Here is a 23,418-nt window from a genome sequence, read left to right as displayed (position 1 = left end):
ATCTATATAATACAACCTAAACCGGACAAACGGCACACGATCCATCCAATTCCTCAAGCAGAGTACCTAGCAGACCCAGCACATCGAATTCCCCCGATATCCGAATAAAGAGGAAGCTCCAAGTCAAAAGCCCGGAGCAAGCCTATCAATCGGGGACCTCCATGATTCGTCTCTCCCCCGTGGTCCCGTGGCCATGTCCGATGCCTACATGACATAGAGGGGGGAGGGGCTCAGAAGTTGCGAACTTGCCCGCACATATTTGCACTTGCAGCTGCATGTTGCATATTGCATATTGCAAGGGCCCTTTTCTCTGCTCCCAGCTCCGTACGCGCCCGCCACCAATTCCCAATTCGGGCCTTGGCCGCCGTTCGGCACTGCCAGCCTGGTTTTATAGCAGCTCTCTCATCCCCATCGTTCGTGTGCAGGCTTTGCAGCAGCCAATCTTTCAAAGTCTAGGATAGGCAGCCGTTGGCCTCGACCCGGAGCTTTGCCCACCATCTGAGTATTGCGTGCCATTGAGGACGCGTATGGGCGGAAGTGACAAGTGGGATACCGACTGTACTGCATGTCTGGCACCATGGCATGTGCTTCGTTGCCGTTTCGGTCTATGAGATGTTGGGATGAACACCAACGGGGGGCTACAAGAACTCCCACCCTTGGTCTATCAACTTCAACCCATGCTGACTTTGGTCTTTCAGCGGTCTTGCCCCGTATCTGTGAACTCCTTCGAATTTGAGAATGTCGCGATAACTCAGATAAGACGTTGTGGAGTCTAGAATGGCGTCAGAAGAGAACAAGGCCAAGATAACGAAACCGACCCGGACCGCACTTCCCCCGCATCCCACCGACCCTGGTCACTGAGTGGCTGGCTAAGATATTCGACAACACCCAGCATGGACTAGTCAGCCCTCAGTGGCCATGTTCGAGACGGCTGACGAGGGCAAGGCGCTGAAGGCAGAAGGCAGAAGGCATCCCATCCTGGTTGTCGAGTCTAGGCGTGTCCATGAGTCGCCAGCTGGTCTGAGCCGAGGCTCGTGGGAACCAGCTCTCTCGCCATTATCTTCGCGCTTTCAGTCTTCGTCTGTCGCATTTTGATAATGACAAGGTCGACTGGCCGCCGTCGAACATGGACAGGCGATCAAGGTCCAGGGCTTACCGCCATTGAGATGAGCGTCTAGCTTGTTATGTCCGGTATCTGGCCGCTTTCCCCGGGCAGTTGTCCCGACTTTCCGGTTTGCCTCCGCGGCCGCTTTTCAACGACCTGTTGATCCTATAGTTTACCCCGGATCATCGCAGCACGTTGTATGATATGTGATGGCGCTCTGAACCAAAGATACCAGTTCCCTGGAACTTGATTTTCGAGGGTACCCAATGGGGGAATCGTTTGTTGCTCCGGCTTGGCCCTGCGGCACAGATGACAGGCTGACATCAAGTTCGAAGACGGAATCAGGGCCTGGCAAGGTGCCCGCGGGGAAAGCGGCTCGGGATGGCATGTTGGTCGCCCGGGGTCGAGGTCTCATAAAGTTATAGAGACCCTGCTGGCCTGCCACTCTCTTTTTTTCCACCCATGTCTCAAGGGCAAATTGTCGCGAGACCTTGATATTACTTTGTTCTTTCCGATCTCGACTCTTTGGACTTTACCAAAAGAAAACCATACGCAAACACCGACAAACGTCTGCTCGTGCTAGATCAGGGCATCGTATCGTTCATCGGCTGCGGGATCGAAGACTCACTAGGGCAAGGAGCGTTGGACAAGATCAGCACCAGACAGACAAAAGAAACCCAACGACCGGAAGTAGTGTATAACAACATCTGAGGGGGATGTAAGGAAGAACTAAGTAAGAGACGAAGAGTGTTGACGCTACGCCAAGCTGACGTCGCTCAACCTCTCACAAGACCCTAATCCTGATCCCTTATATATGATGTTGCCGTAGAACATGAAGCCTATACTGCGCCAGTGCTTAATTTGTGGCTAGTCTTGGTGAAAGAAAAGTCTGATCTTGTACTCTGGTCCGTGAATATAGTTCAGGAAGTTTTGATGTGCCCAGATTGCTCGATCCCCTTGTGATTTTCATGGGTTCCCATCGCACCTCTCGTGGTCTCAACTCAAGCATCGGGGCGAATGTTGCACTGGGAAGACGAAGAGCCGAAAGAATCAGCACAACGTCCTTGATATTTGTAAGAGTACGTCAATGGCCGATGAATTCCTATTGCAAAGGCAGTAAAAGCCTTCGTGAAACACGTTATCGTTTGGAAATCTGATGTGCCAAAACACACCTAACTCCAGCCAATATTACCCGCATTCTAATTACTGATTTAAGTTCCCCCAAATAGTTGTACAATACAAGTTGGCGTCGTCACTCCCTTCAAGAGCTCTTCATGGTCCATGTTGACAAACTTGCTTAGATCCCCAAAGTTTGCTGTTCGTGCCGACAAGGCGAGCGATGTACACTCCACGACAGCTCATACCTCCTCCTTGAGTCTAATCATAAAAAGATTCACAGAATCTCAATATAATCGAATTGTGTCAAACTTTGTGCGTTTAAGGATTTTGATCTTACGTGAGAGCCTTCCTAGATTTTCGAGTCCTGAAAAGTAAAGGGACTTTGAATGTCAATTTTTCCAAAAGAAGTTCATAGAGTTGGTGACAAATTTCCTTTGGCAACATCATACTATGAAACCTTTCAACATGCCATATCAAGAGTCGCTTTGCACTCGTTCTGGTTCCCAACGTGACATATGAGCCTCAATAACCCATTTGATGAACCAGCGACGGAGTATTCCCCAGAGCCATTAGACACGCCCACAGTCAAATGGCCCCAATCGGTATTATTTTTGATTTGGCGACTACAGGTCAGTAAGTCTTGTATCTCCTCCACCGCATTCATCACAACACGCCACAAGTCACACCACCTGAACTCAACGGTATAAGGTAAGTCAAAGCACCCACTTTTGGGCACCCCCCCCCTTTTGGGCACCCCAACAAAACATGGCATCCAAACATCAACACTAACCACAATCAATTAATTAACTACCTTCTACTACTATAATAATATAATTAAAATTCTCCTTAGGTAATTCGACCCCTATGAGTCGATTAGGACTAACTAGACGGTCGCTAGAGTCCTCCTGAGCTTTCTATACGTTCTAGATATCTGCGAACTTAGTATTTAGGTCTAGATATATAGTCTTCTTTTTCCTAGGCCTTATGCGCTCAATCCTGGCCTTAAGAACTCGAACTTAGTACCGAGATATAGCTAATTAGTAAGCCTACTCCCTAAAAGCTTTTTTTATTTTTTAGAATAGTAGTCGTTAAGTACTATTATTTAGACTAAGCTCTATAAATAGCTTTAAGTAATCGCAGAGCTCGCTAGCCTTCTTAGGAGTTAACTAATTAATAATAGAGGTTACTAATACTTAGTTAAGTAGTTTGCTAGTATTACTAGTTATCTACTTAGCTTCTATACCCCTTTTAAATAGTATAACTTATATAAGTAGGACTATTAGGTTAAGAAGTGGCTTAGCTATGTTAAGTAGCTATAGTCTAGTTACTTTTTACTTACTTCGTATATTTAACGACGTTAAACTAGCTAAACGAGTAAGCTAGTATGTTAATAAGTGTGCGATATAGGGAAGAAGCTTATAGAGGCCAACTACTATTAGGGTCTAAAAAAGGAATTACTAAAATCTGCCCTTCCCTCGAGGTATATTACTAGCGCTCTATATATACCTAAGCTACTCCTTTATTACTTAGTCCCCTTTTTTATACCTTCCTAAGCTATTCCTTAACTAACGAGGCCTAATTAGCGAGGCCTAATAAAGTACTCCCTCCCCTAGGCTTTGTCCCGAAGCCTACTTATAGTTCGTATACGCTACGTTAATCCCTTACTTAAGAAGTACTTAGATATATAGTATGAGGGTGGGTATAAGCGGCGCTCGTCGGCCCGAGTATAGACCCCTTACTCCGGATAATAGCCCTATAATTTTATACCCGGGTCGCTCTTATTTATAAGTCGTCCTTACGACCGCCGGTGCTTAGGTAGTCGTTACCCTACTTTTATTTACTAATATTAACCCCCTTCTAAGCTACTATAATTCCGAATTCCTTTTCTTTTTTTTTTATCCGTAGTTATCCTTTTTATATATAGTTTCTTATTTTTATTAGCGTTTGCGCTACTCCCTCGTTACGTAGATATTATAGCTAACGAATATTTCCTAAATCCTTATTCTCGTATACTCCCTATACTTAAGTAAGTTTTTTTTAGAGTCGTTCCGTAGTTATTACTAACTCGTTTTAATATAACTATAGCCCCTAATCGTAGCGTTATTATTATTAGTAATAGAACGGTCGTTAGTACTATAAGTATACTTAGTAGCGGCCGCGGTAGTAATCCGCTTAAAAAGCCTAATATCCCCTTTACTCGCCCTAATTTCGTACGTATATTACTACTTATATACTACTTATACTAACCGTTATAAACTCTTATTAAAAAAAAAAAAAAAGCGAACGCTAAGAAGATCGGGGTTAGTTAAGTACGCCCGCTCCCCTACCCTACTTACGTTATATATAAAACGCTCGATCTAAAAGCCGAGTATTATAATTAACTAGGTCGGTAATTTATAGCCCCTAGTTCGCTCCTTTATTTAATATTTTTCTAAGATTTAGCGTACGTTATATTAAGTATGCTGCGCAGAACTATTCTTATAAAAATATAATAAGTACTTAGCGCTATTACTACTTTATCGCTTTTCCTAAGTATTATATTAATAGCGTTTTAAGTCCTTAAGTTTGCGGAATTTATAATACGAACCCTTTAGAATACTATACTCGCTTCTAATAGCAACGTTTATAATTTAGAGGTTTATTACTCCGTTATCGCTCTATTATTACTATTACTCGGATTGCTAATATTATTTTATAGCTCTAGTAAACTTACTAAATCGCTACTAATAATACGCAGAGGGTACTTAAGCGCGCCGGTAAAGAGGCCCGCTCGACCCCCGTTATTAATAATAACGATAATAAGGTAGTTATAAGCTCCTCCCGCGCTACGTTTTTGTCCTATAACGACGCTATAATTATATTATTTTATATTATTTATAACGAAATACGCCGCTCTAATAATATTCTAACTAGTATATAGTCGCCCCGCCTGCGCTCCGTGTTCGTAACTAATTATTTATAAATTCGCTAATAATAAGAAGATTATTTCTTTTATAACGACCCCTAGGATAATAGCTAGGGCGGCCCTTCTATATATAAGGGCGGTCCTTTTACGGATAAGGGCGGTCCTTTTACGCGTCGTAAGGATTAAGGAAATAGTTAGTAATTAGCGCGTTTACGCTACTTAGTTATAGCTATATAGCCCCTTTTTTTCGTTATTAGTAACTAGTTCGCTACGTTATTAGGCTCCTTAGGAGCTAGGGCGCGCCGCCTAATTAAAACTCGTTTTTTATATATACTAATTAACGCTACGTCTTCGATATGCCTAGCTAGCTCCTACGTATCTTTGTTATTATTATATCCCTTCTACCGGATTAGGTATTATTGCCTCCTCTTTAGCCCTCTATATTATATAATATCTTTTACTTCGTAAAGTAGCTCCCTATTTATATCCCTAATAGGTAAGGGCTTTTAAAGGGCTTCCTCGCGATATTAATACGGCTCGAGTAAGGATATATAGAACATATTATATATTCTATACTACGTTAGTACGTCTAGTTAGTAAGCGACCCCCGCCGTTCCGATTATTAATTTAACTTCGAATGGGCCTAAATACTTATTAACTAACTTCCGGCTAGGACGCTACTTCTTAATATTCTTTCCTAATAGTAATACCTAGTCGCCCACTTTATACGATATATCTATCCTAGCTTTATTAGCTTATTACTTATACGTCTTATGTACTTTTTATATAAGGGGTTATAGAGCTTTTTAATTAGCTTATAATCGGGCCGCACGCTCCTTAGCTAAGATATTTTATATACTATCTCGAGTCCCCGTTAAGATCGATATAGGGTACGTAAATAGGAACCCGAGTAGGGCCTTAGTAAGCGCTTTACGGATTACTAAGTACTAGGCGTTATTATATATAAACTCGGCTAGGTAAAGACGCTATGCTTAATCCGATTAGTTTTAAGTATAGAAGTAGTAAAGGTACTACTCTAAGTATTAGTTCTACCGTTCTATTTAACCGTCCGTTTATAAATAGAACGCGGTACTAAAACGCCTCTTTATTACTAAAAAGTAGTAAAGATAAGTCTAAAACTTATTTATAAATAACGACCCCTTATTAGAGACGATCCCTTTAGGTATTCTAAACTTAGTAAAGATCTTTACGAATAAGAGGTCTATAAATCCCTAGGCTATAAGGGTCGTCCTCGTAGCGATATAGACGCTATATTTTATAAATCGGTCTATTATAATAAGTACTACGTCGCAGGGGCGCCTCCTAATTAGCGTAGTTAATATAAGTAAGCCCGTAATAAAGTCTAGCGATATCTCTTACTATAGCTTAACCGGGATAAGTAGGGGGCGTAATAAGCTATATAGCTTATAATAATAAGGCTTCGTTCGCTAGTATACTATATAAGTATTAATATAACTTTTTATATCCCTACTTACTCTATCTTAGTAATAGTAGCGTTTTAGTAGCGCTATCGTCCGCTTTATATTATAATATCCCGCCGTAGGCGCATTATAATATATTTCGATAACCTCCCTCTTTAGCCCTTTATATAGCGGTACGTAAGCGCAGCTGCCGTAATATAATAGCCCTCTAAAGTCGTATACCTAGCTCTATTATTACTTCTTCTTAACTAAGCGAGGCCGTCGGTTCTTTTTAATCTATTACCTATTTTTTATAAAAGCGTCCTCTTATTAAGCGGCCCGTAGTTAACTTATTATTAATAACCCCTTTTTACTAAATACTATTTTAAGTACTCTTATTACGTTAAAGTTTTATAAAACGAGTAGCTCGCGATTTATAATTTTAGTAGTAGGCTTAAATAGCTCTCTAAGTACTATACTATAACTCTAATACCCTAGGCTCGTAGCCCCGTTATACCTCTCGAGGTGCTCCTCGGAGTTCCCTCGAGCCGGAGCTCTTAACCTCCTTTACTTACTTCTCCGTATTATTATTAGTTCCGTTTTTAAAATATTTACTATCCTTTTTACTTAGGAGCCGCTCCCGTAGCTCGTCTTTATATACCTTATTACTACGACTCTAAGGGGCTCTTATATATTTTTAGTATTATAAAGGTCTTCCCTTATTTTTAATAGTAGCTCCTCCGCTCTACTATCGTTATTACTTTTATTATAGTTAGGTCTTCGTAATAATCTATTTGCTAGGTTTTTTATACCTAGTTTAAACCTAATCTTAATATTAAACGCTACGAGTTTATCTAACTAGCGTAGCTATTTCCTATTTAGTCTCTTTTTTATATTTAAGAACTATAGGTTAAAATGATTTATAAATACTATGACCTAATCTTAGCTATAAGCGAAGTAGTATCGCTAGTTCCTTAGTACGTTTATAATAGCTAGTAGCTCTACGTCTTTTATACCGTAGCGGCTCTCCGTATTCGTTAATTTCCTCGATTTATAAGTAATTAGGTACTAATTACTTTTAAATAATTACGTAATTACTAAGCCGATAGCTCGAGCCGAAGCGTCTATTTATAACTATATAAATAGAATAGGGTCGAAATATCGTAGTATTAATACGTTAATAAATACTACTAATAGCTTTTTAAACGACTCTATAGCTAGTATTAGTAGCTCTAATTATCCCGGTTTTACCTTCTTTAGTAAGTCTATTAAAAGTACCGTTATCTTAGCGTAGTTATTAATAAATCTATAATAGAACCCCGTAAATCTAAGGAACGTTTATATATTTTTAACGCTCCTTAGAAGTAGCTAATTTGCTATAGCTTTAGTACGCGCGGGTTCTATTTCTATACCTTTATTAAATACGATATACCCTAGGAATCTTATACGCAATATATAAAACTCGTATTTACTACTATTTAGATATAGGTTTTATTACTATAGTTTTTATAATACGCTACGTACGTACTCTTTATATACTACGTAGTCGTTACTATATATTAAGATATCGTCTAGGTATACGATATAAACGGTATTAACTAGGCCGCTTAGAACGTTATTAATATGTATTTAGAAAGTCGCGGGCGCGTTAGTTAGCCCGAAAGGTATAACTAGGTACTTAAACTACCCGTATTTAGTACGAAAAGCCGTTTTCTACTTATTACCCTCGGCTATATATATACGGTAATATACGTTCTTAAGGTCTAGCTTTATAAAAATAGAAATATTAGATAGTCTATTTAGTATCTCTCTAATTAATAATAGCGGCGTTCTATCTTTCTATATAATCTTATTAATTACTCTATAGTTAACGTAAAGTCGTAGCTCTCCTCCTTTCTTAGGTATAAAAAGGATAGGTGCTCTTACTAGGCTTATAGAGGGGCGTATCTAGCCCCTAGCCTCTATTTTTATTAAATAATCGCGCAAGATCTCGAGCTTATAGTTCGATAGTAAGTAAATAGGTCCTTAGGGGATAGGCGCCGCGTTATTTAGCTTAATATAGTAGTCGTACGGTGCTCTATTTAGTAGCGAGATAGCCTTTTTTTTTTTTAAAAATAAGTCGTTAAAATTTTAGTAACGTAGCTTTTAGTCCTTGGCTACGCTCGCTAATACTATATCGCTATTTATAGCTAGGTTAATTACGATATACGCGAGTATTACTAAAACTAAGTCGTTTAGTAGCCCCTTCTTTAGGGCGTCTAAGCGGATATATCGTTCGTAGATTAGATACTACTACTTCTTTTATTTCTAACTAATTAGCGGGTCGATATTTTCTAACTAGGGGAAACTAAGGATAAGCGTAAGTACCGTAATATTAGCTATTACGAAGCGATATAGCTATGTCTCCGTTACGTAGTTACTATTAGTAATTCGAAGCCGTAGGTAGTAGCTTCTTAGCGTCTCTATCTATTTACCCTCGACGTTTACTAGCTATAGTAATAAGTAAATTCGTAAATTAGCGTTAAAATTATTAAGTAGCCCGATATTAACTACGTTCCTTTCTACTCCCGAATCGATAAGGGCGCTTAGCTTCTCCTATGCGCAGTTTAGGTATATATAAGTTAGGATGTCTAAGCGCCGCCCTTATTAATCGCTAGCTACTCTTCTTATTAAAATAGTATTCGAGCTCGTTATTAGTCTGCGCTACTTAGCTAGGGCGAGGTTTAATTAATAGCTAGTAGCCTTATGCCCCTTTTAGTTATATTTACGGTATATAATACTTAGGTAGCTATTAATAAGGTACCCGGTTTTATTATAGTTATAGTATTACTAATATTACTCCCGCGGTCGCGGGTAATCCCTTGCGATATAGCTAGTCTTTTTATAATTATAGTACGTAATATCCTTACTAAGCGAGTTGCGGCGTGTTCTTTACGTATTTAACTTATTAGCGCCCTAGTATCTTTTTATTAGCTCGTTCGAATTTAAGTTAGAATATTACCTAGGGGACGTTCGTAGGCTCCCTACCGATAGTAAGGATTATTTAATACGTCTTATTAATAATACTAATTATAAACGAGTCTGCGGAAGTTCTATTTATAATATTATTACGAGGCATAGTTCGGGCCGTAGCTTACTTATTAGCGTAAAGATCCTCTATTTCTTTATCGGGATATATTCTAATTCTATCTCGAGCTTATTAATATAGCTAACGAACTCGTCGACTTTCTCTTTTTAGCCTTGCGAGGTACTATTTAGTTATATACTCGCTACTATTCCTTAGCTAGCGGGATTAAATAGGTTATTTTATAAAAAAGTCTCTAGTTCTTTTTATATAACCTAGTTTATTATAAAACTAGGGGTCCTTTAGCGGTTAAAAATATAGTATATTTAAGAAGTTTTTACGCCGCTACTTAGGTAGCTAACTATATATATTACTTTATCGTAGTCTATTCTTATTTATTAAGCTTATAGGTCGAAGTAATAATAATAATTAAAAAAGAAGCTCTATAAATCCCGTGCCGATTTATTAGCGTATAATAAATTAGGGAGGGATAGCGGTCTAAACGTAAACGTTCCGCTTATAGCGCTTATTTAAGTCGGGAGGGAGCTAGTAAATAGGGGCTTAGGTAGTACGAACTCGTCGCTTTATTATTGCTTAAGTAGCGCTTTAAGTATGGCTTTGTTTATTAAACTATCCTTAGTCCGGGGGTTTACGTTTCTATTTATATTAAAGCTAACGTCCGAGGCCGCTATAACTAAGAACGTAGCCCTTAGCGCGGGGGCCGGGCTATTTAAAGAGCTCTATAAGCGTTCTAAATCTACTCGTCTTTTATATAGGCGCTCTTTATACGTTATAATAAGGATTTCTTTTTCTAATTATCGTTTTTATTCTTATAGTTCTATTAGCTTATTACTTATCGTTTAGTTTAGGTATTAGTAAGTAAGGGTAAGAGGTTCGCTATTTTATTTAAAATTCGTTAATACTCTTAGTAATACGATCCTTTTACGTTATTACTATATTAATAGTTCTATTGCGCTTCGTTCTTATATTATTTATTAAAGAGGAGGCGACTCTAGGGGGTCCGATAGAAAAGAGTTATTTTTTTCTTATTATCGTAGCGCTAACTATGCTCTCTTACTACGTCTCGTTCTTATTAGTATTTTAAGTTTCTAGCCTAGTCCTCTTTATAAATAGAGATTTTAGACTATTAATAAGTATACGATATAAAGAAGAAGCTTATAGAGGCTAACTACTATTAAAGTCTAAAAGAGGAATTATTAAAATCTACCCTTCTCTCGAAGTATACTACTAGCGCTCTATATATACTTAAGCTGCTCCTTTATTACTTAGTCCCCCTCTTTATGCCCCCCTAAGCTATCCCTTAACCGACGAGGCCTGACCGGCGAGGCCTAACATAGTAGTAGCTTAAGAAGTACCGCTTTTTAATAATAATAGAATTATCTACTATATCCTCCTTACTAAGCTCCTTTTTATATATAGACTTAATAAGCCTAAAGATAGCCATATCTAATAGCTAGAGGATATAAGAAGCGTATAATAGTAAGAATAATAAATAGACGTTATTTCTATAGTACTCTTATATAAATTCTATCGTCGTATAACTCCTATACCTATCTAGTACTAATAGTCGAGGCTAGTTTAGCTTGCTAAGCCCCCTAATAAGGGGGGTCTTAGTTTATAACAAGAATACTTCCTTTAGTTAGTAAAGGGCAGTCTCGTCGGTCGTCTAGCTATTATCTATTACTATGAACTTCTAACTATTATAAGCGGTAAGTTAAAAAGGGAACTACTACTATTAAACCGACTTTCCTTTATAGATAACTAGTAGTTTAATAGCTCTATTATTAGTAGAGATATACTTAATAATCGTTATTTAAGTACGCGAACCAGGCTCTTTTTTTCGCACTACTATAGCCTCTACTATACCTAAGACTAGCCTATTAGCTCCCTTGCCCTTTATTATACTAGTCTTATTTATATTATACCTATTAGCCTGTTTAATACCGCTAATCTTTAGTATATTAAGTAATCTAGACTATTATTTAATTATATTAGTAATAGCTCTATTAATACGGCGCGAATCGATTAAATAACTTCTCTAGACCCTTATTAATAAATTCTTTTTAATAAAAGCGTTAATCTATCTCTTACTAAGTAGTTTATTATCCCCCTAGGACTTAGAACTCGCTTAGCGAATTCCCTAACTTATTTATAAGTTAGTATAATACCTAGGTAATACTATATACGAATCTACTAGGCTAGCTAGTCTTCTTATTATAAAAGAAGCCTCTAAAGCTCTACGAATGCCCTTGCCCTCGTCTAGTAGCCTCTCCTTCGACCCTAAAGTGTTATCCTAGGAACCCCGAACTCAATCGAGGCCCTTTTAATAGAGAGACCGTTTCTAATAGCATTAAGTACCTATTAGAGCTTATTTTCGGTATACGATACTATTACTTATTGATCAGTAAGTGTGCTAAAAAGGAATGCATTTGGACGATTTTTGTAATTGTTGTGTTGAATTGAAATAATAGGTAGGGTTTTACTATAGTGGCTGGGAGGGATTTTTGGGGGTGCCCAAAAGGGGGGGGTGCCCAAAAGTGGGTGCTTTGACTTAGTACCTGACCTATCTCACCACCCTCCCTCCTCCACCTTACCTAAGTTACTTCTGACGCTTAGCTAAGGAAGTGTACGTACTGATGACTCAGCGTCACGAGTGCGGTCACGTTTGACTTGGGTGGAGCTCTTCCGTCTAGCTGCTGGTCTGTGCAGCTCTCCTCATCACGTGACGACACCAGAGCTCGCAACCTCGCGGGCCTGGTGCCCAGTGTCTGCTCTATCGTCAAGATCGAGTCAATTCCGCCACCACCTGGCTCTATCTTTGGACCCTCTGCATCTCCGACCGCATTCTTCAGTCCCAGTATCCATTGGTTGCTCTAGAGATATTGCCAGAAACACATCGCGCCCGCTCACTACGGTATGTCATCAACCCATTCCCCGCCCTTGAAGGTTACCAGGGGGGGCACTGCTCGAGCCGAGCCTTTGTCGCAACGACGCGGCCCAGCCCCTACTCCGTTATCCGACTCCTGCTCCTGGGCCTTGCTTCAGTCCCGTGTCTTACTCTTCCAAGCTCGCTCTGCTGACGAGACACGTTCTCATCTAGACCCTCTTGTGCCGCATCCAGCGCGTCTCGACACCATTGACCAGCTTTTTGCCTCCCACGTACGCTCTCCCCATCGGGCGAGCTCGCTCGACTCGACTCGCCGTCTAGCTTAATCTCAAACCCCTCCCTTCCTGACAGACAACATCACCAGACCGACTAAAAATCAACACCACCCTTAAACTCTCCACGCACGCAAACGACACACACACACACGCAAGCTTCCACCCACCCTCACATCATCGACGTGGTTCATGGGCGGCCGAGGACAGCACAATACATTGCGGTAATCGGAAGCTCCATTGTCTGAGCCGATACTCGATGCAGCTGGACCCGTACCTCGACTCCCATGCGCAAACGCGAGCTACCCTGGCTTTCCCTCGTTTCCAATCTCACATAAGCTGTTGCTGCGAACCCATTGCCTCGTTCACCACGGCTGCATCGTAATCGAGGCACCCCCAAAACCAACCCCACCCGCGAATCTCAGGTAGATGGCCGATGGTACTCGCTATCTGGACCACCCTGTCGGAGATCTCTACCTCAACTCTCTCATACCGAAAGAAACCGCCGCCGACGCCATACTCTTGAACACGCTCCTGCGCCAATTCTCCGCCAAAGACTCGAATACACCTACACCGTCCAATCCGATCCCACGGGCCAATCTGCTAGGGATGTTCTCTCAGAATCACCAGCAGGGCCCCAACTCCCGCATCAATGGGGGCCACGGCGGCCGGGGCATCCCAATGCTGTACAACTACCAACAGCAGCAACAGCAACACCACCAGACTCACCTCCAGCACCACCAAGCTGCCCAGGCCGAACATGCTGCGCACAATGGCAATGGAGGCGTAATGGGCCACCACTCGGCCTTCTCCTCCGGCGTCATGGGGAATTCTAGCCCGTACAGCAGCAATGCTATGCAAAACGGGCAAGGAGGAGCCACGCGAGGAGGACAAGCACAACAAATCACTGAACATTGGGCGGAGCAGCTCCGACTCTACGAGGAGTCCAAGCAAGCCCACCGTGCCATGACCGAACAGAACCAGCCGCACTACTACGCCAGACTAAAGGCTTCAGAGAACCGTGGCATTGCCGGGCCTCCGCCATCTTCGGGCAAGAACGGCGACGACGATGCGGACGATAGGAGACGACCATATAGCGTAGAGAAGAATAAGGAACGGCAGAACTGGCACAACATGGACCTCAGCGGCCAGGGACTGCGTAATCTCGCACCCGCGCTTTTCCGCTACCAGTTCCTCCACGACCTCTTCATCGCCTCCAACAGGCTTCAGAGTCTCCCTCCCGCGATCGGCCAGTTGCGCCAGCTCCGTTACCTCAACATGTCGTTCAACCAGATCAAGATTCTCCCCCCAGAACTCGGCATGTGCACCTACCTCAACCAGCTACTCCTCTTCGACAATCAAATCCAGACACTACCCTTCGAGCTCGGCTCTCTACACTTGCTCGACGTTCTCGGCATCGAGGGCAACCCCATCGACCCGGACATGAAACAGGAAATCATGGAGAAGGGCACCAAGAGCCTGATCAACCTCCTCAAGGAGCAAGCCCCTAGTATGTACAATCAGTCATGTCTCATGCTGCCAACAATCACTAATCTTCGTTTTAGTTCCGATGCCGCCCAACCCGAGAAAGCTCATTACTGTACAAGAAGATGTTTCGCCTACTTTGGAAAAGGTCAGAGTCTTTTCTTGGAACGTCTTGTGCGACAAGTACGCGACACCGCAAACGTACGGATACACGCCCACGGGCGCATTGAACTGGGAGTACCGGAAGGACTGCATTTTCAGCGAAATGAGAGAGAAGGACGCGGATCTGCTGTGCCTGCAGGAGATTTCGACGGAGGCGTTCAAGGAAGAGTTCAGCCCGGAACTGGCACAGATGGATTACAAGGGTGTGCACTGGCCCAAGACTCGCGCGAAGACCATGGCGGAGAAGGATGCACAGGGTGTGGATGGTTGCGCCACTTTCTACAAGGCCAGCAAGTGGATCTTGCTCGACAAGCAGGTCATCGAATTCGCCGCCATCGCCATCAACCGGCCGGACATGAAGAATCAACATGACGTCTTCAACCGTGTTATGCCAAAGGACAACATCGCCGTTGTGGTATTCCTCGAAAGCCGAGCTACCGGCGCACGCATCATCCTAGTCAACGGACATTTGGCCTGGGAGTCTGTGTTGGCGGACGTCAAGTTGATCCAAACGGGTATCTTGATGGAGCAAGTCACAAAGTTCGCCGAGAAGTACGTTCGCTGGCCAGCACTCAAGGACAAGAAGCCCATCGTCTTCTCTGCTACTGGCAAAGACGGGGATGAGCCAGCGCCGCCGCCGGCTAAGGAACCGGGGCCCAGCCAAGAGTATCGCAACAATACCGACATTCCCCTCCTCGTGTGCGGTGACTTCAACTCAACCGGAGACAGCTCGGTCTACGAGCTATTGTCTATGGGACGCGTTCCTCCCAATCACCAAGAGCTGTCATCCTTCCAGTATGGTAGCTTCACGAGGGACGGTATTGAGCACCCCTTCAGCTTGCGGGATGCCTATGCCCACATCAAGAACACCCCCGACGAGATGCCCTTCACCAACTACACGCCTGGCTTCTCAGATGTCATTGATTATCTGTGGTACTCCACCAACACATTGGAAGTGGTGGATCTGCTTGGCCCGCCCGATCCCGAATACCTCAAGCGGATGCCGGCATTCCCCAACTACCACTTCCCGGCCGACCACATCCAGATTATGGCCGAGTTTGTCATCAAAGCTAGAAAGGATAAGAAATCGCCGCACCCGGAACCGGATTTTGGATCAGGAAGCGGGCAAGGCCGGTAGACGGGGGCGTCTGACGACTTGTTTCCAGTAGTTTAGTCTTGAAAGGCAGTCGCGCGTTTACGTTCAGGGAAATTCTTTTGCCGGAGTTTAGGATTGCGATGCTTTTCGCGAATCGGAGGAACTGGCGGGGGGATGGTCTTTTGGCGAGGGAGGCGAAAGTTCATGAGATGACAGCAAACACAAAACAACCTCAGAGAAACGGAAGGAAACATGGTGGGAGGGGGGCTTTGGGGCGGTTCTTCATCGTCGGAAATGCATCGTCAGGGGCTGTGAATACGGCGGGGTGGAAGGGGTGAGGCTTTTGTAGATGGGCGGGTTGTGGCACATATCACCAACCAGCTGCGTTTTCTCTTGCGTTCAAACTTTTGTGCCTTTGTGGTGTCCAACGTGAAGTGGTGAACTGTGCCCTCGCCCCTGGTGCGATTCTGGCGCTGCTGATGAATCTTCAAGAGAAGGTGAGATGAGACTACCGGGTGGGTGGGATCTTGGCAAGGGCTCATGTTGCACGTCTCTCTGATCGGATCTGGCCGAATGGCTAGGTATGTCTTGCGGCGTCTGTCATATCGACTGTAGATTCTTTCTCGCTGCATCTCGACCCTTTTCTCTGTTTATCAAGGCCTCAAGGCCACAAGACGAACGGCATTGATGCTTATCACCGAACAAAGTACTCACTCACTCTCTCACTCACTTGTCGGTGTCACCTGCTTTTCAGACTGTTCATGTGTGATGTCTCGATTTCATCCCATCTTCTCAGCTGTGGTGGCCTCTATTTTCTTACTTAAAGTCATCTACACCTCACGGACTTGCGCCTTTCTCACACGCCTTAAGCTCATGCCAATACTTGCTCGTTCTCGCATCTTCGGGCCGTCGACCCATATCAGCTACTGACATCGGGAGACGGAAAGCTTACAAGGTGTCGTAAAGATAAGTGCAAGCTTGAAGTACCTAGGTTCCAGGCAAGTGAGTGAGTGAGTGAAGTATCGAAGCTTGTGCTGCTCCCCCTCACCTCCCCACCTTTCCGGCAAGTCTGGGATCGCTCTCAAGGGGACCTTGAATCTAGTGCTGACGGCTTGGTAGAGTTTGGCTAGGTAGCTGTCAAAGGTACAAAGGAGTTCGGCAGCACCTCTCAGTGAGATCAGTAATTGCCCTTTTTTGTCTTTCCAATTGACACGGCTACACCATTATACGGGGAACTTTGACTCATTGGCCTTTTAAGGTCGAATCGACTATTGAGGTTCAACTGGGTAAGATCCGAATGCGCGATGCAGGAGACACGTTGGTTTCCCGGGTTCGAGGTTCCCACCCTGGCAGGAAATGAGAAGCCCCAAGTGCTTATATCAGATCTGATGGGATTTCGCTGACGACAGTCATTTCTCTAGACCGTTTCAGCCGGCTTATTCTCGACGACGATCTATCGGGACGCGTGTTGATAAAGATAAAGTCCGGACGGCGCCCAGAATCCCGTTTCTGTGAATTCTTTCATCAACCTCTTTGAAAATTCCATCATCATCGACCATCCCGCCATTGAAATCTCACGTATCAGACGCAGGATACGACCCAAATGGCCTCAGAAACCTACCTCGTAACAGGCGGCTGCGGCTTCCTGGGCAGCCACATCGTCGAGAAGCTCCTGGCCGCCTACCCGACCGCCCGCATCGCCGTCTTCTCGCGCAACCCGACGACAAACACCTTTCCCGGCGTCACGTACCACGCCGGCGACATTGCCTCCCTCGACGACGTCGCCAAGGCCTTTCGGGAGGTGAAGCCGACGGTGGTGTTCCACTGCGCGGGGATGATGACGGTCGGGCGAAAAGTCATGACGGACGCGTTTGTGAGGGCGATTAACGTTGACGGGACGAGGCATGTGCTGGATGAGGCTAAGAGGGCGGGCGTCAAGGCGTTTGTGACGACGAGTAGTGCTAGTGTCGTGCAGAGGGAGATGTTTAGGGATATTGAGGGGGGCGATGAGAGTTTGCCTATTGCTGAGGAGGGGGATGATACGCTGGCTTATCCCAAGACGAAGGTGTGCCAACGTAGTGTGTGTTTTACTGGGCGGACTCCTTTAATGACAAGCTTGATAGGCCGCCTCGGATAAGATGACTCTGGAATACGACGACCCAACCGGCATGCGAACCTGCACCCTCCGCCCCGCCGCCGTCCACGGCGAACGCGACAACGACATCACCCCGGCCATCCTCCGCAACCTCCGCCTCGGCCGGAACAAGATGCAAATCGGCACCAACAAGAACCTCTTCAGCACAACCTACGCAGGGAACGCCGCGGACGCGCACCTCGCGGCAGCCTCGAAGCTTCTTGACGCGCCAGACGGCGTCGCGGGCGAAGCCTTCTTCATCACCAACGGCGAGCCCGTGCCCTTTTGGGATTTCAGCAGGGCTGTGTGGCGGGCTGCCGGGGACGAGACGAAGGTTGAGGATGTGAGGGTTATTAATATGACGTTTGCGCTGGCGTATGTGTGGGCGCTGGAGTGGGTTTATTGGTTCAGGGGCGAGGTGCCGCCTTTGACGAGGCAGGTTGTTCGGTTCTCGGGGATGAGCAGGTGGTATGTCATTGATAAGGCTAAAGAGAGGCTGGGGTGGAAGCCGGAGGTTAGTCAGGAGGAGGGGATACGGAGGGCTGTTGAGTGGTGGCTTGAGAAGGAGAAGAGGGAGGCGGCTGGGGGAGGGCAGTGAGTTTGATGTGTGAGGCCGAAGGTGGTAGTATCTCACGAGCATCTCTGGACACCGTTGTTGTGAAGGATGCATGGTAGGATACTTGGCACCGTGGTGTTGATCCTGGGTTAGTATTCGGCGTTTCTTAGACTGTTTCCCATCAACTTCTATGTCGGATCCATCCCTTTATGCTCCTTTCTAGTAAGCCGCAGCACAGCTAGAGGGTAATCCCCGCCACATGAAGGGCAGAACGATGTTGCATTCATCTCTGTCACGAACATTTGCTCATTACTGTGCTTATCAACGAAGACCGCTGTCAAGACATTGGTCACAAATGAAATTGGAATGATAGCTGAATTGGAACACAAGTGACTGCGCAACTTTCACCACCTGAACCTCCCCCTCGACAAACCCACCCTTGCCTTGCCAAGCTCTTTGAAACGCAGTCACCGGCCGTCTTGCAGAGTGTCGCTCGGGTCCTGGGTCTAGCATGGAGTGCGCGAAGTCTCGGACCCGATTCACCAAACTACCTTCCGCGTGATTAGCGCTGTATCTGGCGTGATGGTGGTCACGCAGGGCTCGTCACGGGTGTCAAGTTCTAAATATTGAACGTTAGAGATCTGTCTGAATTGTCTGTTGGATCACAATGAGGACTTACCCTATGGGCGCTACCGACTCGAGACACGTTGTCCTCTTCCTCGTCATTAGAATCCGAGTCTTCATGGTGCTCTCCGTTGCCGATTGGCTGCGTGTTCAGCCAAGTTACCACTTGAAAAGCCGCCTGGGCGTCCCCGGCCTCTTGATAATAGCGATGAAGAAGGGCTCCCGTCTCCCGTGTACGGGGGTGGTCTCGACCGAGGTGTTTGGTCTCAACCTGCATGACCTCATTCATCAACACAGCCGCTTGAGGTGCGGCGTTAACAGCGCTTAACACTGAAGCGAGCGCCTTCTTGTTGTCCAGGGTTCCTTGGCTCTCTTCGCCCGGGTCCTCGATTTGTCTTTGCAGCAGTTTCTCATGGACTTGGATTGCCTGAGGGAACATCCCTAGTTTGGCGAGATCCATGGCCAACAGGAGCTGCGTCTGGTGGGTTCTGACATCTCCCTCACCAAATGCGCCTTCCTGATCTTTGAAAAGGTCCTGCCGGAGGTTGATAGCCTTCAGTATAGAATCTTCTCTGCCTTGTCGTGAGAGGAAAGTCGAAGCGTAACTTCTGATCGAGAATATGGCATCCAAGTCTTCCATGACTTTTGCCTCTTCCAGTCCATCTTCCAGACGACTGTAAGCTTCTTGGATATCGCCTACTCTCCACAATGCATCCGCGACGTTAGCGACGGATACAAGATAGACGTCAGTCGCAACAGCGTCGTTGAACACCTTTTCGTTGCGCATGGCCAGGACATCTTCCTGCTCAGCGAGAGCCTCCTCAAATCTAGAAGCAGCAGTGTAGCTGTGACCCAAGTTGACTCTTGCTTCGTTAGTTTGAGGATGACCTTCTCCCCGAACTCGCCTCCACGAGGTCACGGCCTCTTCTCTGAGCCTGCACACCTCCTCCTTTTCTTCTTGAGTGTGGGCGACCAGGCTTCTGGTGTCGGCAAGTCGGTCGAATGCATGCAAGGTGTCGGGGTGATCGACGCCGAGGAGCTCAAGCATCGCTTTGTGGACCTTCTTTCGCAATGACATCGACTTGAGAAGCCGGCCGTCCCAATCATAACTGTCACCCAGCGCACTTTTTGCTTCAAGGATGCGCAGACGTTCTCCTGAGATTACAGAAACTCTTCTCTGCAGATCCCGTACGGTTTCTTGTCGTAGTTCAAGAGCCCGACGTTGGCCTCCAGATCCGTGGAGGAAGTCTGCCACCAGAAGCCGTGTTCGTACCATCTTGGGATCATCGGCGGGCAAGTTGTGCGAGCCACACGTAGCAAGGGCCGCTTCCGCCATTGCCAATGCCTCACTCCGCTGCCCAGTGGACCATAAAGAGTCCGCATGGTTGATTTGAGCAGACCAGAGATAATCGAAGCCTGCTCCCCACTGCTGATAGGCTTGAACAACGCCGGGCTGATACCTCAGTGCTTCTACGTGATGGCCGGTGTGAAAGTAGCAGTCGGCTACCTGCTCATTAACTTGCAGAGTCAATGAATCAGGGACCGAGGTATCCTTGCAGATTTCGATGGCTTCCTTCAGAATATCCCCCGCGTCTCTGAAATGACCTGTTGATGAATATGTGTTTGCCAGTATGAGCATGATCTCTAGTCGTCTCTCGATCTCAGCGAGTTCCACCCAATTGCCCATCAAACCATTTGAAGTAAACGATTCGATATGTGGTATCATGGCTTTTTGAAGATCGACACCTGAAGGGTTATCCATCCGTGATGCAGTCGTAGAAACCGGCTCATTGGCCAAGGCGAGTGCTGATAGACAAGCTGCTTGATAGGCATACTTGTTTCGATCCTCTATTGAGAGCGACTCCCTGCAATTCGTCTGTACGAGCTTGTTCATCGAGTACTTGCTGGAGTACGATGCATCGCAGACGAGCAAACTATACCGACATAGGGTATTGAACGCTTTGCGGAGACCGGGTGTGCGCCACTGAGCACTTGTGGGATCCAAGAGCGGCACAAGAGGTGCCCAGTGTGCCCACTGCGAAGACTTTCCTGGAGAAGCTATCGTCAAGTTGTTCCAAGCTTCTTCGAAAATTTGTTCCGAAATACTCTCATTGTGAAAGAAGCAAAGTGTACGAAGAAGCTCGATGGTCTCGGGCGAGTTCTCGACAAGGGCCATGGTGGCGCCTAATGCGTGTGAAGCGGATTTGCTCTGACCACTCCCTGATGACAAGTCAGGAAGTTCTCCGAGGTTTGTTTGGAATGCTTGCCGGAAGTCGTAGCAGTAGTCCACCAGGCTGTTTGGGTTGTTGGCAATGTAAGAACCAGCCTGCACAATAGCGAGCGGCAGCCCTCCAAGCGTTTCAGAGGCCAAGGTTTCGATCGCCTCCCACTCGTCTTCACTGAAGTCCTTTGTGGCATCCACAAAGTTGTGAATCAGTTCGTTGGCATCCCATGAGTCCATCGGACGGACATTTTCGTGAATATCGCAGGATGAAGCGACCTGTCCGTCGATAGTCGTAATAATGATGACGCCACAGCCTTGGCGAGGAAGATAGTCATCCAAATCAGCGGCCACTGAGGGTTCGGCATTGTCGATGAAGAGAATCCAAGGTTCTTCGAGATTGCTCATCCAGAATCTCGTGCGTGAGATTTGTTGAGAGATGTTCTCGTCGGAGCTAATGCCCGACGTGTCTATCAAAGTTCCGCTGACTCCAGCTATGGCAAGGTAGCTACTATTTGCCGACTTTCTACTGCTGGCGTCAACATAGAAGACCGCCCTGAATCTGAAACCAGTGAATGTTAGATGAGCTCATATGTTCCACGGAACGAAAGAGTGTACCTGGTTTCATTTTCAGCAATTGCTTGCAGACAGATTTGGCTCTTCCCAACGCCAGTCACGCCGTGTACAAGAAGCTTCATCGGAGACTGTCTCTCTTCAGCGTTCCACAACGAACTGTTTGCTTGGAGGCATTCTGGAAACCTCTTGCGTTTCACGAATTTCGATGCTAGAGCCGGTCTCTCATTGCGCATCTCTGGCCACACAATGTCTGTTGCCCGAGCTCGCAGGCGAGTACCTACTAGGAGTATTTCCATATGTCAGTCATCGCTTTGGCGTCAATATTGAGAGGATCTGTCATGGAGGAATAGGATGCAGGATGAGAGGTGTGTAAAACTCACCATCAGTTTGATGATCTGAGTCCATCTCGATATCTGACGAAGCAGGACTGGGCGGTAAGCCGGGCTTTCTGACAGCTGGCTCTCGCATCCGGGCATGAGTTTTGGAGCTCAAGGATCCCGGCTGCTCGTTGTACCTGGCCTCCTCAGGCGTTCCTATTCCAGTCAATGAGTCGCAATTCTATGTGTTGATAGTGCTGGAATTTCCTTACGAATATGAAGACCAGCGTCGGATGGGACAACGCTGATCTCAAGCAATACTTGTTTGGCGTATGCGGCAGCCATTGCAGCCGCGTAAGGCTGCCACTCCTTGTTCTTCTGCTCGTCCCCGTAGTCGCATACCCCTCTGATGACACCGACATTAAGACGGTTCATGACTCCTGCTGCCTCCATCTCTAGACCAATTATACTGTATTTGTCTCTCAACATATCTCTCTCCTTAGCATTCTTCATCAATTTGTCGCCCGAGCCAATCGGCCCATACCACACTTTCGTACGCCTGTTGTCTGGCCGTAATTCCCGGAGAGCGGCGGCTTTCTCTCCACTCGAAGTCGTTTCGTTCAGCTTGTCTTGAGATTGACCAGGATCTTTGAAGTTTCCCTTCGTGTGCTCTTTGTATTGCATGGCGTTAAAGTGGTCCAGGAATCTGTTGATATAACACATGGGGTCCGGAATCTTGATCTTTGAGAAAGCGGATGTCACAACGGGGTTCGTAGGAAGTTGGCTTCGTCCATCATGAAGTAGCTTGAGTCCCTCGGATGTTTCTTTGCCGAGATGGTAAGCCACAATAGCAGGGACTTCACCGTCGGAGTGTGCAACAAGGACATCTCCAAGACGGATGTCTCGTTGGGGGCTTGGAAGCCCTGCTGCGACACCAACCAGTAGCGTAAACCAGAGCCTAGGAAATAGAATCTTCAACTGGCCGGCGAGACTGGCGGCTTGCTCTGTACCATATTCTTGCCCAGAGGCAAAGCTGGCGATGACAACATTGTGCCCGCACATACAACCTGCGATGAAGGGGTAGTCTTGACCCTCTCGTACTGGGAATCTGCCCGTGTGGACATCATCGAGCATGTACATTGCTGCCTGAGCCTCGATCTCTAGCGGGGCGATCCATGCCACTTTGTAGTTGTTGTAATCAAGCTGAGCCATTAGATCACGCCCACGTGTGGTATGATAGTATGGCTCTTGGGACCGGTCGGATGATACGAATAAGAAGAGCAAAAATAAGATGAAAACGATGTGATAGTGATAGTGTGATGAGTTTACGTGCGAGATGATACAGACGAGATGATACAGACGAGATAACGGAAACGAAACGATTGATGATTAAGTACTCAGAGCTGAGTTGAGAGAGTGGAATGAGGCTTGAAGCCTATCGCCGACATTTCGA

The 23,418-nt window shown here is 45.7% G+C and overlaps 6 protein-coding genes across 6 annotated transcripts; 3 read left to right on the top strand and 3 right to left on the bottom strand.

The window, feature by feature from the left end:
* Positions 1–2,106: 2,106 nt before the first annotated feature.
* CLUP02_09794 (uncharacterized protein) lies at positions 2,107–2,888 on the bottom strand (the record flags this gene model as incomplete). The annotated part of the gene is made up of 3 exons (XM_049288772.1): positions 2,107–2,258; positions 2,346–2,420; positions 2,690–2,888. The coding sequence occupies 3 exons, from the start codon at positions 2,886–2,888 to the stop codon at positions 2,107–2,109; spliced, it is 426 nt and encodes a 141-aa protein (XP_049145916.1).
* Positions 2,889–12,271: 9,383 nt separating this feature from the next.
* CLUP02_09793 (uncharacterized protein) lies at positions 12,272–13,179 on the top strand (the record flags this gene model as incomplete). Its single annotated transcript, XM_049288771.1, has 4 exons — positions 12,272–12,298; positions 12,371–12,679; positions 12,736–12,794; positions 12,954–13,179. 4 exons carry the CDS (start codon positions 12,272–12,274, stop codon positions 13,177–13,179), a joined length of 621 nt encoding a protein of 206 aa, XP_049145915.1.
* A 44-nt stretch (positions 13,180–13,223) lies between these two features.
* Positions 13,224–15,579, top strand: CLUP02_09792 (endonuclease/Exonuclease/phosphatase; the record flags this gene model as incomplete). Its single annotated transcript, XM_049288770.1, has 2 exons — positions 13,224–14,304; positions 14,360–15,579. 2 exons carry the CDS (start codon positions 13,224–13,226, stop codon positions 15,577–15,579), a joined length of 2,301 nt encoding a protein of 766 aa, XP_049145914.1.
* A 260-nt stretch (positions 15,580–15,839) lies between these two features.
* On the bottom strand, positions 15,840–17,096 carry CLUP02_09791 (uncharacterized protein; the record flags this gene model as incomplete). Its single annotated transcript, XM_049288769.1, has 7 exons — positions 15,840–16,183; positions 16,268–16,292; positions 16,383–16,460; positions 16,490–16,524; positions 16,586–16,702; positions 16,759–16,936; positions 17,001–17,096. The coding sequence occupies 7 exons, from the start codon at positions 17,094–17,096 to the stop codon at positions 15,840–15,842; spliced, it is 873 nt and encodes a 290-aa protein (XP_049145913.1).
* Positions 16,835–18,269, top strand: CLUP02_09790 (sterol-4-alpha-carboxylate 3-dehydrogenase; the record flags this gene model as incomplete). The annotated part of the gene is made up of 3 exons (XM_049288768.1): positions 16,835–16,867; positions 17,123–17,602; positions 17,661–18,269. The coding sequence occupies 3 exons, from the start codon at positions 16,835–16,837 to the stop codon at positions 18,267–18,269; spliced, it is 1,122 nt and encodes a 373-aa protein (XP_049145912.1).
* Positions 18,270–18,816: 547 nt separating this feature from the next.
* On the bottom strand, positions 18,817–23,177 carry CLUP02_09789 (uncharacterized protein; the record flags this gene model as incomplete). Its single annotated transcript, XM_049288767.1, has 5 exons — positions 18,817–18,846; positions 18,907–21,634; positions 21,691–21,925; positions 22,029–22,181; positions 22,238–23,177. The coding sequence occupies 5 exons, from the start codon at positions 23,175–23,177 to the stop codon at positions 18,817–18,819; spliced, it is 4,086 nt and encodes a 1,361-aa protein (XP_049145911.1).
* Positions 23,178–23,418: the final 241 nt, after the last annotated feature.

This window comes from Colletotrichum lupini, chromosome 5 (genome assembly GCF_023278565.1).
Source record: "Colletotrichum lupini chromosome 5, complete sequence".
NCBI lineage: Eukaryota > Fungi > Ascomycota > Sordariomycetes > Glomerellales > Glomerellaceae > Colletotrichum > Colletotrichum lupini.
The sequence above is the reverse complement of the archived record's forward strand: the minus strand, read 5'-3'. Positions and strand labels throughout refer to the sequence as shown.